This window comes from Diadema antillarum, unplaced genomic scaffold, assembly GCF_040938485.1.
Source record: "Diadema antillarum isolate AM-2024a unplaced genomic scaffold, OU_Dant_1.0 seq00000550_RagTag, whole genome shotgun sequence".
Classification (NCBI taxonomy): Eukaryota; Metazoa; Echinodermata; class Echinoidea; order Diadematoida; family Diadematidae; genus Diadema; species Diadema antillarum.
Genome location: NW_027271495.1, coordinates 2,393,616 through 2,406,690, shown reverse-complemented (window position 1 = coordinate 2,406,690; position 13,075 = coordinate 2,393,616). Strand labels below are relative to the sequence as shown.

Here is a 13,075-nt window from a genome sequence, read left to right as displayed (position 1 = left end):
CAGGCAAAGCGGGTACTGGATCCTTGGAGGCAGTGGCAGAGTGTCCAAGTACATCCGGTCATGCGTCACCTGTAAAAGACTCCGTGGTCCTGCCTTGACCCAGAAGATGTCTGATCTGCCTCCCGATCGAATTACTCCAGCACCTCCATTCACTTATTGTGGAATGGATTGTTTCGGACCTTGGATGATCAAGGAAGGCAGGAAGGAGCTCAAACGATACGGACTCTTGTTTACGTGCATGGCATCTAGAGCCGTGCATATCGAGACACTCAACGACATGAGCACAGATGCTTTCATCCAGGCGTATCGCCGTTTTGTGTCAATCAGAGGTCCAGTGCGTCAGCTCAGATGTGACAGAGGCACAAATTTCGTTGGGGCTGCGTCTGAATTCCAGAGAGCTGGCAGTGAGATGGACCGGACCAAGGTGAAAGACGTCCTACTGAGAGATGGATGTGACTTTGTTGAGTTCAAATTCAATGTTCCCTCTGCCAGTCACATGGGGGGAGCGTGGGAGAGGTTGATCAGATCTGTCCGCACCGTGCTGGATGGGTTGCTGAACCATGCTGGGTCACAGCTTGACGACGAATCCCTACGCACCTTGATGCACGAAGCCGCTGCAATCGTCAACAGCAGGCCGCTGACAATAGATGATCTAAGTGACCCCGCACATCCCGCACCGCTGACCCCGAACCAGCTCATCACGATGAAGACCAGCGTCATCCTTCCACCACCAGGGTGCTTCCAGCGGGCCGACGTATATTCAAGGAAGCGTTGGAGGAGGGTGCAGCACCTGCTGAATGAGTTTTGGAGCCGGTGGAGGAAGGAGTTCCTGCACAACCTGCAGACTAGGCAGAAATGGACCGTTCCGCAGCGAGACCTAGGAGTCGGAGACGTGGTGGTGGTGAAGGATGACAACGCTCCTCGCAATGCCTGGCCCATGGGTAGAATAGCCGAAACTTATCCTTCAGGCGACAACCATGTTCGAAAGGTAAAGGTCGCGATGGGTGAGCAGAACTTGAATGGACTTGGTAGGCGAACCACTCCATGTTCATATCTTGACCGTCCAGTTCATAAACTAGTCTTGCTCGTCCCCCAGGAAGACCAGGAGTGATTCCCGGACAAGGAGCCAGTGCATAGTTATGCTCTAGATTGTTTCCTGTCAAAGAACCTTAGATAGTTTGAGAACTGTGACATCTAGTCAAGTTGTTTCATGCATGAATGAAAGCGTTTGTTTTGGACTTGTTTATACATTCAAGCACATATAAGTTGAATTCTTGCTAATGAACAATTCAAAGGCTAAGGAGTGAAGAACACTGTTTTATGACGCATTTGAACATTGTCAACTTCAATTCCCAGAAATTGTGTTTGAAACCATACAAACACATTGGAAGTGTTGCGGTAGTCCCAACTAAATGCAAAGTGAACAGGAATCTCACTGTTATTGTTAATTGAAGTGTATGAACAATTTGAAGAGATTGCAAATGTTGCCTTTGTCATATAAAACATGTACGACATGTTCCAGATAACGAAAGTTATTGACTCTTCGAGCATAAAACTCAAAGCATTGCTTGATGTGTTATCTTTACAAGACTTGAGAAATGCACACGAGATATATAAATTGAATAATTCTGTTACTGGAGAGACCGATTGCAAATAGCAATTTGTGTCGAAATTGTGGACATTTGGTCCAATTTGTGCCAAGGGTTCTAAAATTGTGTTAATAAGTGCAGATGTCTCTAAATTGTGTCAGTTCATTGTTTAGAGATTCCAATTCACATACTTATTGAGTAAATTGGTGTCCAATTTAAAGGAGCCATGTAATGAGTGTTCATTGGAATAGTTCATTAAGCACAATTTCAGTCTGGAAACAAAGACTAGCAATGACATTGAGATGACCTTGAATGCATACAAAGGTAATGATGAGCTGCACTTTGTAATATGTGTGTATAAAATTTGTGTATACATATGCTGCACATTAATGTTACACATTGTCTTGGACACACACAAGGACAGACACAAAGGGCCAGATGAGGATGATGGCTGCTGTGTCTTCACACCTAAGTTAGTTTGTGGAAGAAAACTTCGTCAGTTTCTTGCATTTTTAATGCCTTTGAGTTGAAGAACCTGCGAAGGAGGCAAAGAGGTTTGTTACTAAGAGTTTACTGTGTTGTTTTATGATGTACTACATGTATGCAGAAAATGAGATCAGTATTGTTGAACTTGAATCGTGCAACTTTCACAGACAGTAAAAATGTAGTGACTTTCTGGAGAAATGTGTGTACCACACATTGCATGCTCTCTGAATAGGGTCAAATGACAGTTGCTCAGTAACTATTGTGTATATGTAGCATACAGATGCATTGCTAGAACTGAGTACCGAAGTTGTTTTACAGTGCATAAGGCTGCCTGGTTGATTGTAACTGATTGCATACTGTGATTAGTGATATGTTGTTTGGAGACTTTTGTGTGAGATCTTCAGAATACTTTACTTACAATAGTTACATGCAAAGAGTAATTGTATTGATGGATCGAAGTATTTGTACTGTAGCGTTAGGCCTAGGGCTACACAAAGGGGTAAAGTAGCTAGTAGAATTTCTACTAGGTTCTGTGTATGATGTGTTATACCTGTATGAATATGAAGAGGCATTCTTAATGATCAATAGCACGGAGAATCTAATTGTTGCTTGCATGAATAGCTCCTGCCAAGGCTTCTGCTTCTGAAGGTTAAGAGAATGATTAGTTACACAGAAGTGTATGTTTAAGTACTGGCTAATCAAAGGAATATCACATTGCATCAGTATTGCACACAGTGAGAAAGTTATAGGCATAAGTCTACACATACCAGTATCTCAGTATCTGTAAAGAAAGCAGTGTTGAAGGCATTATAGTGTTTCAGTTATGTGTTAATGTTTGCATGGCATAATTCATATGAAATAATTGCAGTTGTTGTGTTTGCCTTTGAAATTCCAGTTTTCACGGAATGTAACACCGAATGAGTACCAAGGTAACAGAGTGTACGAGGAGTACAAACAACAGAAAGAGTGACAGAATAGAAGGAATTACATACATGCATTGTTACCAGATGGAACGAAGGATAGGGAAAGAAACAGAGAGAGAGAGAGGAAGGTGTTTCTGATTGCGATCCCTAATAAAGTACATTGCGACATTCCCGTAAAAACATTTGTCTGCTTGGAATTCTTGCGATCGACCACAACTACACTTACACAAGGCATGATTCCTTTCGGTGCAAGGCACAGACACTTACCGCAGGTCAGCATCGTTTGGATGATCTGGATCAAACGAGAAACCGCCATTGAGGTAGACCGGCATCTTGCTGTCTATCGTCCTGGTTGTGCCGCCCTCTACAACGGCGACCAATGGGCTCTCCACGATGGTGAGTGTGAGGGAGACCTGAGCATAGACTATGGTGTTGTTCATTCGAACCTGAGACGGTGAGAAAAGCGGAAGTAGCTCAATTACCAGTACTTCCCAGTAGCTCGTTACAGACAGCGTTATCACAGATTATACAACACCTACAACAAAGATTCTTACTATCTGACTGGTCGACTGCTAATCATGTTACATGCAGTAAAAGATACCGTTGCACTCTGTCATTGCTGGACTTCATATTGACTTTACACCATTTCATCACAGAGAAAAACTGTCATGAATGAGGCTTACTAATACAGAGTAACACAAAAGAAATTAACAAACAAAATCTGTCAAAATATGCACTGGTTTGGAATTTCAGCTCAAACAGACCTCTGAATATGGTACAATTTTTCAGTATCTATAGTATCTTCTCACTCACTGGTTTACTACAAACATAGAAAACAGAGGAAAGGAGAGGAGGAGTTAAACATTAACGTGGTATGTTTGCATCTTCTTGTCGGTTAAAAAAGCACAAATCAAAACAACAACAAAATCCAAAGGACAGTAACATTCAAAAGAATAAAATGCAACTCTCAAAATACTTGAAGATTGCATTATTGTGAAAAATAACAGGAGAAAGAAAGGAACAAGGAGAGATGTAGGAGAGAGAGATAGACAGATAGAGAGACAGATAGATGATAGATAGATGATAGATAGACAGATAGATAGATAGACAGATATGTAGAAACAGAGATAGATAGATAGGTAGATACAGAGATAGATATTAGATAGATAGATAGACGATAGAAAGATATACAAACAGAGAGAGGTGGGGTGGAAGGAGGACAGAAAAGTAGCTAAAGGCACCTTGCTCTGTACTTACATCTTGAGGTGCTCTTCAAAACCAGCTCTCTACAATCGAGTCTTACCTCTAGCGTGACCTGATACTGCCCAAGAGGCACCACGTGACTCGCTATGTAGAGGGTGCGCTTCCGGAGGGAGGCATGGTGTGGATCCAGCATCAGGCGGCTGCCATTGTCGGCGTGGAAGAGCATCCATCGGTAGACGGTCTCATCAGTGATGTCGCAGTCGATGGAGATCTCAATCTCCACTCGCACTGGCTCCGAGAACTTGACCTACCACAAGAGGTGGACATCGAAAATACATGTTCACATTCGGTGTGCATTAAAGCATCTAGCCTCTAGACAGTTTGGTTATAGCACCATGTGGAAAGGGCTTTACCTAATTATCATTCAGGTAAACAGCACACAATTTACATAATGTACTTGTTTCTGTATTTAGAATACCTGTTAGAAGGCAAACACGTCTCACATTCAAATGAAGCAGAGTTTCAGAATTTATAGTGATTGGAATGAGGAATAAGAATGTTTTCAAAATTTACATCAAATTGCAATGAACAAGGATGATGACATAGCAGCCTCACCATAAGAATGCATGAGTTGGGGCTCAAGGAAGCAGAACAAAAGAAGAAGGCATGCATAGATTCTACACAGGTAAACTAATAAGCATGTGGTTTTGTAATGGAAATACACTGCTACATTTCTGAAATATGCAAGCCTTCTATGTCATCAGCATTGTTCAGTGTAATTTAGGGTTTTTCAGAGTATTGGTTTCTCTGCTCAACGACCACAGTAAATTCCACAAAAATAATCTACACATGGAACAGTCGATTTATGTACTACATGATGTGAAATTATGAAAATCATCTGGAATGCCCCTTTAATCGTAAGTGTTGGACGATTGCCCGATAGGCAGAGATTTAAACAAATATATATATCATTGGCAATATTAGATATCACAAACCTAATAGATGAGGGCAGACAGTACAGACATGTGAAAGGGGAAATGTAACCCATCACTCCATTACCCTCTGATAAAGTCACAGCACTCTATTTTCGTGGTACATTTCTGGAAACATGTGAGACAAGTTGTATAACCCTTGAAAGCTAGAGAGTCTGGATAATGTGCAAATACCAAATTACAAGTAATCTATGTTTGGGTAAATTTGCTGATAGCAACAGGTCACAACAGCAAAGGAAACAAAAGAATAAAGAAGAAAAAAAAAATGCACTTACAGTTCTACTAGAACCCCCAACAAGACCCAAGCTTGGTGCGCTGCATGGCTCGCTCAAAACAAAGATGTTTCTGGTTGTGGTGGCATTACTGATGCCGTTTGAAGCTGTCAGAGTTACGAAGTATTCCGCAGTCCTGAATATGAGACAAAAAAAAAAAAAAAAAATTCATCACAACACATGCCAATCAATTCAGGAACATTTTGTACATTGTTGTAAATCATGAAGTGCAAAGAAAATTGACTTATTGTTCGATTCATTAGGTACATGTATACCATGTGCACTTGAAATTAAATGCATGAATGCTACTAACAAAATAGGCAAGTTTACAGCTGCTTCTTTTTATATTCTAATTACAGATCTGGGCCCTGCTGCATAAAAGTTACGATCAAACGCAAGTCATGAAAATATACCATACGCAACTTGATTTTCAACCAATCAGAATGGAGCATTTGGGACTTACATTTGATCTTCTTTACTTGCGTTTGATCGTAACTTTTATGCGACGGGGCCCGCGTGAGGAAACGTTAGTGGTCTGACTGAATCAATATTCATTCAATTTTCACTGGGGTACACTTGAAAATCATAGATAAACGCTTATAAGCAATGTGTCAGTAAATATGTGCATTGGGGCATACACTCATCTGTAGCGGTTGACTCCAGTGAAGACTCTTTGGCTGTGTGTGTGTAATCACACAAATATCAGTGATACAGCTGCACACAATTTGTTGTAGGAATTCTGAATATCTCTGTGCCAGGCCTGCCTTCCCACTCTATGATATCCCCACACCACCCGGGGCCCTGTTTCATAAAGCTGTTCGCAAAGTTACGAACAACTTACGAGCGACTGGTGATCAGTTCTGATGTGCTATACTTATCAGAATTTAAATAATGATCAGCACAAGAACTGATCACCAGTCGCTTGTAAGTCATTCGTAACTTTACGAACAGCTTTATGAAACACCCCCAGGTCTTTAATCGCATTAACCCACTGAGGATGAGTCCCAAGTATACTTGGGCAGGTGTCCACGGGAAATGCGTGTTGTAGCAAAATCAGTCCGTCCTCAACAGGGGGTTGCAATTGTGGTTGCAAATGCCGTAGGGCAAACTGAGAAGGGGAAAACTGAAGCAAGAAAGTGCTTGGGCACAAACCTGTTGAATGTGTGGATGGCTGCAGCCTGGTCGGTGACCAGGTTGCTGGAGCCATCGCCGAAGTCCCACTCGAACTCCACGTTGCTGCCGGCAGCGAGTTGCGCCTGGAAGACGGTGGCCTCTTCGATCAGAATCGACGAGGACGTCTTGATGACCAGGGTGGCAATCTCTGCCTGGAGAGTCATTTCCAGTGGCTGGGACGTGGCGTTTCCAAAGATGTTGATGGCAACAACAGTCACATAGTATCTATTTGGTTGCAGAGATGCAGGTGATATGGTGAAAGAAAGACTAGAAATATCCTGAAGTTGATTGATACCCCCACCTAACAGTTCTATACTGGTAGACTGCCGAGAATGAAAAGCAGTATCTTTTTTTCCCCACCTTGGGGACCATAATGCCCTTTCCAGTGCCCTTGATGAATGTGTCTTTCACAAATTTACATCAAGTTTTAGAGAGTTAATGTAAAGAGAACATGACAAGCTAGGAGGACATGCATCATAATGTAAAAATGGCAAGAACAGGCAAAGAGCTATGACTTCAGTTTCATCTGCATGCAATCAAATGTGTTTCTTGATTCCTCACCTACTGCACAGTCCTCTATCGAAGTCAAAATCAAAGTGCACCTTTCTGCGCGCACCCATGTGGCTGTCTAAATTAGGTGATCACCGAGTGCTCCTTTACTGAAGCACTTACACTGGCTCCCCATCAAAGAGCGTATCGATTTCAAACTAGCCCTTTAAAAGTGCATGATGAATACCGCTCTTCAATATCTATCCAAACCTACTAACCACCCCTACAGTCTCCAGATATCAACTTCGGTCACAAAATGATACAACAATCCTACAAATCTCACAAGCAAAAACCAAAGCTTATGAATGCACATTTTCATACGCTGGATCTGTTGTCTGGAACGCTGTACCAAAACAACTCCGCCTATGTGTTTCAGAAGAAATGTTTAGAAGGAAACTTTAGACTGGACTGTTTCAATTGTAATTATGTTGTTTCTATATTTTGTGAATGTCGCACGTTGATTGCACAGCACTTTGATCAAGTCCTGTAAAGGCGTTCAATAAGGAATACTTATTTCTTTATTTTTGTTGTTGTTGTTGTTATTATTACTATTATTATGATGCATGTAATCTGCATTCAAACTTACGTGCCGGGCGTGCGATAGGTGTGGCTCAGAGAGCTGACCGAGGTGGTTTTCGGTGCCTGGTTGTTGCCCAGGTCCCAGACGAAGCTGTTGGCGCTGTTTGAGGGCGTGTCCGCCGTGAAGGTGATTCTGGTCTGGGTGGGTACCAGCTGGCTTGCCACCTTGAGCTCCACAACTGAGAAAGTGGAAGAAAGGAAGGCAGGGAAAAGGGAGAAATCTTTCATCAGTGATGGAAAAAGTCATCTCCAGCTCCTGCTCCTCCTTCTTCGGCTTCTTTGATAGTAATTATTTTGCTAAATATACCATATTTCTGTTTTTGTATTTGTTGCTTTTACTCACTTGTACGTGTATGTAATGCACAAAATATCATCAAATAAAATTGGTACAGGAGATTCCCATTAAAATAAGGCCTCAGGACTACAAATCATCCTTCATTGCATTGAAATGTCAATATGGCCAAACAAATGAAGTATTTAACGATATACACACTGTAATGACAAAAATGTTGAGACCTCAATCTTTACTTTGTTGCAACGCAATTTTGTTTAACCCATTGAAGATGAGTCCCGAGTATACTCGGGCAGGTGTTTATGGGAAATGCATGTTGTAGCAAAATCAGCCCGTCCTCAACAGGTTAACTGTGTTTATAACTGGGAGTACACTGTATTGATTACATTAATAGGTAAGTATAAGAATAGGATGCATTCATCAGTGACAGCTTGTGGCATTCTGAACACACAGAAAAAGATGGTCTACCATCTCAGAGACTTGCATGCGATAGGAAAGCATCAACATATTGGTAGTGTTGACATTATTATGCACTGAACTCAGTAGCTCAGGACACACAGTCTACTCACACGAGACATAGTTGAGAATGCGGATGTCGCACCATGTCTGGAGGCTCTGGACCTTGTTGAAGGCCACGACGATCACTTGGTACACTCCCGCTGTCCGGTAAACATGTGATACTGTGGGACCTGTGGATTTTTTGCACGCACAAAAAAGAAAAGGAAAGAAATAACACTGTCATGAGGTAAAACTTGGCCATCCCATTATCAGGGACAAACCGGGATCAAAGCTGGAAGATGATGACAATGAAGAACAACAATTAATAAATAGATTATGCTAGAGGAAACAAAGTAAGTCATGGAAGTTACATGCATGCTCATGAAAGTGAGATATTTCACCATTGCTCACTTAGCATATGTATGCAATGCACTGGTAATCAATGACTATACACACTGAAAAAGATCTTGCTGGAGACCAAGTATACATAGAATGACTAGTAGTAGTGGCAGTACAGAGCAAGTAACTTACGGGAAATGCGTCCTACTGTCAAAGTGGACATCTTCGCATAATTTTTCGCACTTGGCCGGATAAGATGAGTTTTACCTGTTTTTAATTTTGTGGAAAGATGAGCAAAGAAAATAGGATTCCATCGGGATTCGAACCCGAGACCTCCGGATTGCTAGCCTGGTGCTCTACAGACTGAGCTATAGAAAGCCCTAGTGCAGTGTTCGTCCCAGAAGCCCTAAATTCTCAATGCTCGGATGGTCAGAAGCTATAGCAGTGTGTCTGTGTGTGACACACACGCACACACTTAAACCTGGCATAAACCCGAAGGATAATTCAACTTGGGGATAAATACGAGGGATAACTGAAGTGATGCAGCTTTTTTAGTATGTAACAAATGAAGACAGAATAAACTGACCAGAAAGAACATTGAGAATTTAGGGTTTTTGGGAAGAACACCGCACTAGGGCTTTCTATAGCTCAGTCGGTAGAGCACCAGGCTAGCAATCCCGAGGTCTCGGGTTCAAATCCCGATGGAATCCCATTTTCTTTGCTCATTTTTCCACTTATATTCTTTCTGGTCAGTTTATTCTGTCTTGATCTGTTTTAAATTTCACAGAATCGAGACATTAACTACAGACACATATGGCAAGCAAAAATATTTGCGATAAGTTTCTGGGTGCGCGAAATGTGTGAAAATTTTAACATCGTGAAAATTTCTGCTTTTACAGTGTAGGAAAATCAGCTCTTCCTCAACAGTCTTCAGACGACTAAAAACCCACCTTCAAATATGTAGTTGGTCTGATCGCCCATGGACCAGTTGTAGTAGAGATTGCTACCGGCCGCCACGTCCACGGTCAGGACCGATCGGTTGCCGAACGGGAAGCTGTAGCTGTCATGGGAGAAGTGCAGGTTGGTGGGCGGGACCTCCACGTAGAAGGGCTCCCTCAGCGTCTGGCTGATGTTGGTTAGCTGGTTGCCGGCGGTGACCGTCACCGTGTATTCGCCCTCTGCGGACACAGAATTGCATCAAATGTCCTCACACTGACAGAAACCATCAAACTATCAACACTGGGCCAGAGGCACACCTCTGAAAAATGCTTCTTCGTCAAGACTCGCATAAACTTAATCCATTATTGCTTTGCGCAATGAATTGTTGGACCCACAAGACCCATAATATTGTCTGTCGCCTTCAAATTATTCATCTAGTTCCCGTAGGCATGGAGATAATTGAAGTGTTGAAGGTCACAACACTTTCAATGCCTCTCTGAAAGCATGTTCCAGAGGGTTGAAATGATGACTGTGCCCAGCTTAGAAAAAAATTCTTGCCCACAAGAAGTGACAAACTGTCTGCACCAAGTCATTGTACAGTATCACAGTTGATTATAGTTGGCTACAAATGACTTTACACCATGTACTGACATTTTCACCGTGTAAATGTAATTAGATGTTGCAACAGGCATAACAGAGTTTCTAACCCACTCTGCATCCCTATTCATCAAAGACAGGTCTTTGCTTTTTCTCTTAACTCATTATCATTCAGACGATGGCGTCACAAAGATTTGTGTTGCTTAAAATAGTAATGAGCTAGCAATGCCAATCCTAAAGTTAAGATTTTTCTAAAATTGGAGATAGTTATGTTTATGAGTAGATTCACAGCTCCTGCTGCTGCAAGGATGGACATATGTACATAATTCATGTTGCTGTTTGTGTTTTTTCAGCACCACATTTACAGAATTCCATGGAGAGTGCATACCCATAGATTCATGTTCCTGGTAGACCACTTTTTATCACATTCACATAGTTTTGATTTGAAAATAAAACAGATCTATATTTTCTAGTAAATGTGCCAGGAGGTCTCCAAAAAGAAGAAGAAGAAGAAGAGAAAGTCCTGCTGGACTATAAACATGGCATACGGCCCACCAAGTGTTCAATTGGTGCCTACCTGATGTGTAGACATGCTGACCATCGCCGGAGAAACTACCATACTCGTCTATCACTCCCTCCACCACCTCAATGGTTCCATCTCCGTAGTCGAAGAAGAAATCGATGTGGGAGCCCCAGCAGAAGGCCCGGAACTCCACAGTGCTGGTGGCCCAGCTTGCCCCATTGCTCAAGAGGGAAGCAGATGTAGCCCCACCAATGACCTGACAGGTGATTGGGGGGGGGGGGGGGGGAACAGAATTATTTATTTATTTTGCCATCTCCTCATTAATATTCCGACATCACAAACATATACATTTTAGATGCATATCATTCTGCCAAGGCATACGTATTAATAGAGGAGGAATTTAGTAAGAATTTTCTAACACAGTTGACATCACAATTTTTGCTCAATATTTTTTGATGGACACTATTTCTGGTTTGTGATTTAGCTGTAAATCTCAGACACAAAGCAAATTGACAACCTGATTACAGCTCTACATTTTAGATATGTACACATTACACATTCAAGGCAAATGTATCACTCAGTTTGAGAGATAATATGTCAAATTTCAAGATTCTTGTTTGATATTTTTACCAGCGCAAGAGAATACAGCACTGCTGAAAGTCAACACATATGAATATCTGGAAGGGGACAAAGAAGAATAAGAGGAGTTAAGGTGAAAATGGAAAATTTTCATTATCTAAATAGATTCTCTCAAATGCCAGCCCAGAACTTCTTGTTCAATTGCCAAATCTAATCATTTCTCTGCAGACTTTGGTGTACTGTATATATCTTATTCACAATGATAACAGGCCAAGTTTGGTATACATGTATAACTCACGCTCAGTTCCAACGCTTCTGGCACCTGCTGGACGATGAACGTTGAAGGGTAATTGTAGACAACTGGATCTGATTGCAAAGCGTTGTGGGCACTGACACCAATGATGTATTCCCCGGGGAAGGCAAAGGTGTGGACAGCTGAACTGTAACTGCCATTACTGGAAGGAGAGTATAACAAATGAAAACCGAATTTATTATGAACCCATGAGCATTTGCAAGCCCAGGGATGCCAACACTGGCAAAGCAACATCAAGGAGGTTCAAGGGAACAATCAACGAGTTGCCGGTGTGTTGGTACATGCATCTACATGGGCAAAATAAGTCCCAAATCGGGGAGGCTCTTATATATTCTCATTTTAGGATTCTTCTAGGCCGAATCTGAGAGACTGTGATAGACATCTCTGACATTTGGTGCACAAGCCTGCACTGAAACCACCACCATTTAGGTTATTTAGAAATTGGTCAGCAAGTTCTTTCATGGTGTTTTCTTGGCAGTCTACAGGAATATAATTTGCATGAATGTGGGTACTGGTTAGATACACCATCAACAATACTCGCTGGGATCGCCAATATGACATACTAATAACATACCATCTACTGCACATCCAGATCACATTTCTGTGAAAGCACACCTTGTTCGATGGAAACTTACCTGTATGTGACAGTGGTGGGTCCAAACGCATCATTAAAGTTCCAGGTGAAGATAACGTCATTGCCTGTGGCAACCGAGGCCATCATCGTTATGTTGGAGCGTAAGTTGATCAGCCACGAGTCCGACGTCGAGATGGTGAGGCCAGTTATTCTCTCTTCCACCCTCGCCACCGTCGAAGCTCTTTGCTCAGAGATGCCATTGGAAACCACAACCACAACTTTGTAGTCACCAAGAGAAGTGTAATTCTTGCCAATGGCGTACACGAAAGTGGGAGGACTCGTTGAGTAGTCAGCGTACTCGATGGACACCTTGGAGGAGACGGATGTCAGCGTCGCATTCAAACCGTCCGCAAAGCTGACATGGAAGTCAAACTCTGGCCCACCTTGAACGGTGACGAGGATCTGGGACTCCAGGCCGTGTAGCACCGGGGCGCAGGATGCAACGACTTCCGTGATTGGCTCCCGCAGGGTGGTGAGGACAGAGATGGCAGTAGAAGAAATCTGATTGGCTGCCGTGAGGGACAGGTTGAACAGCCCAGGACTGGTGAATGGCAGGTAGCCCTAAATTCGAAGGCAAAATGACTCGTATAAATTA

General features: G+C 42.4%; 1 protein-coding gene across 1 annotated transcript in view; it reads right to left on the bottom strand.

Annotated features, from left to right (window-relative positions):
• The window catches only part of LOC139734893 (polycystin-1-like protein 1), a 101,412-nt gene that overhangs the window by 59,226 nt on the left and 29,111 nt on the right, over positions 1–13,075 (bottom strand). Inside the window, exons 8-17 of the mRNA XM_071645673.1 lie at positions 12,482–13,041; positions 11,832–11,988; positions 11,009–11,210; positions 9,846–10,073; positions 8,628–8,747; positions 7,774–7,945; positions 6,618–6,863; positions 5,469–5,601; positions 4,302–4,508; positions 3,266–3,444 (exon numbers count right to left, since the gene is read on the bottom strand). Of these exons, the coding sequence (XP_071501774.1) occupies positions 3,266–3,444; positions 4,302–4,508; positions 5,469–5,601; positions 6,618–6,863; positions 7,774–7,945; positions 8,628–8,747; positions 9,846–10,073; positions 11,009–11,210; positions 11,832–11,988; positions 12,482–13,041 (2,204 nt within the window). The remainder of the gene's footprint in view (positions 1–3,265; positions 3,445–4,301; positions 4,509–5,468; positions 5,602–6,617; positions 6,864–7,773; positions 7,946–8,627; positions 8,748–9,845; positions 10,074–11,008; positions 11,211–11,831; positions 11,989–12,481; positions 13,042–13,075) is intronic.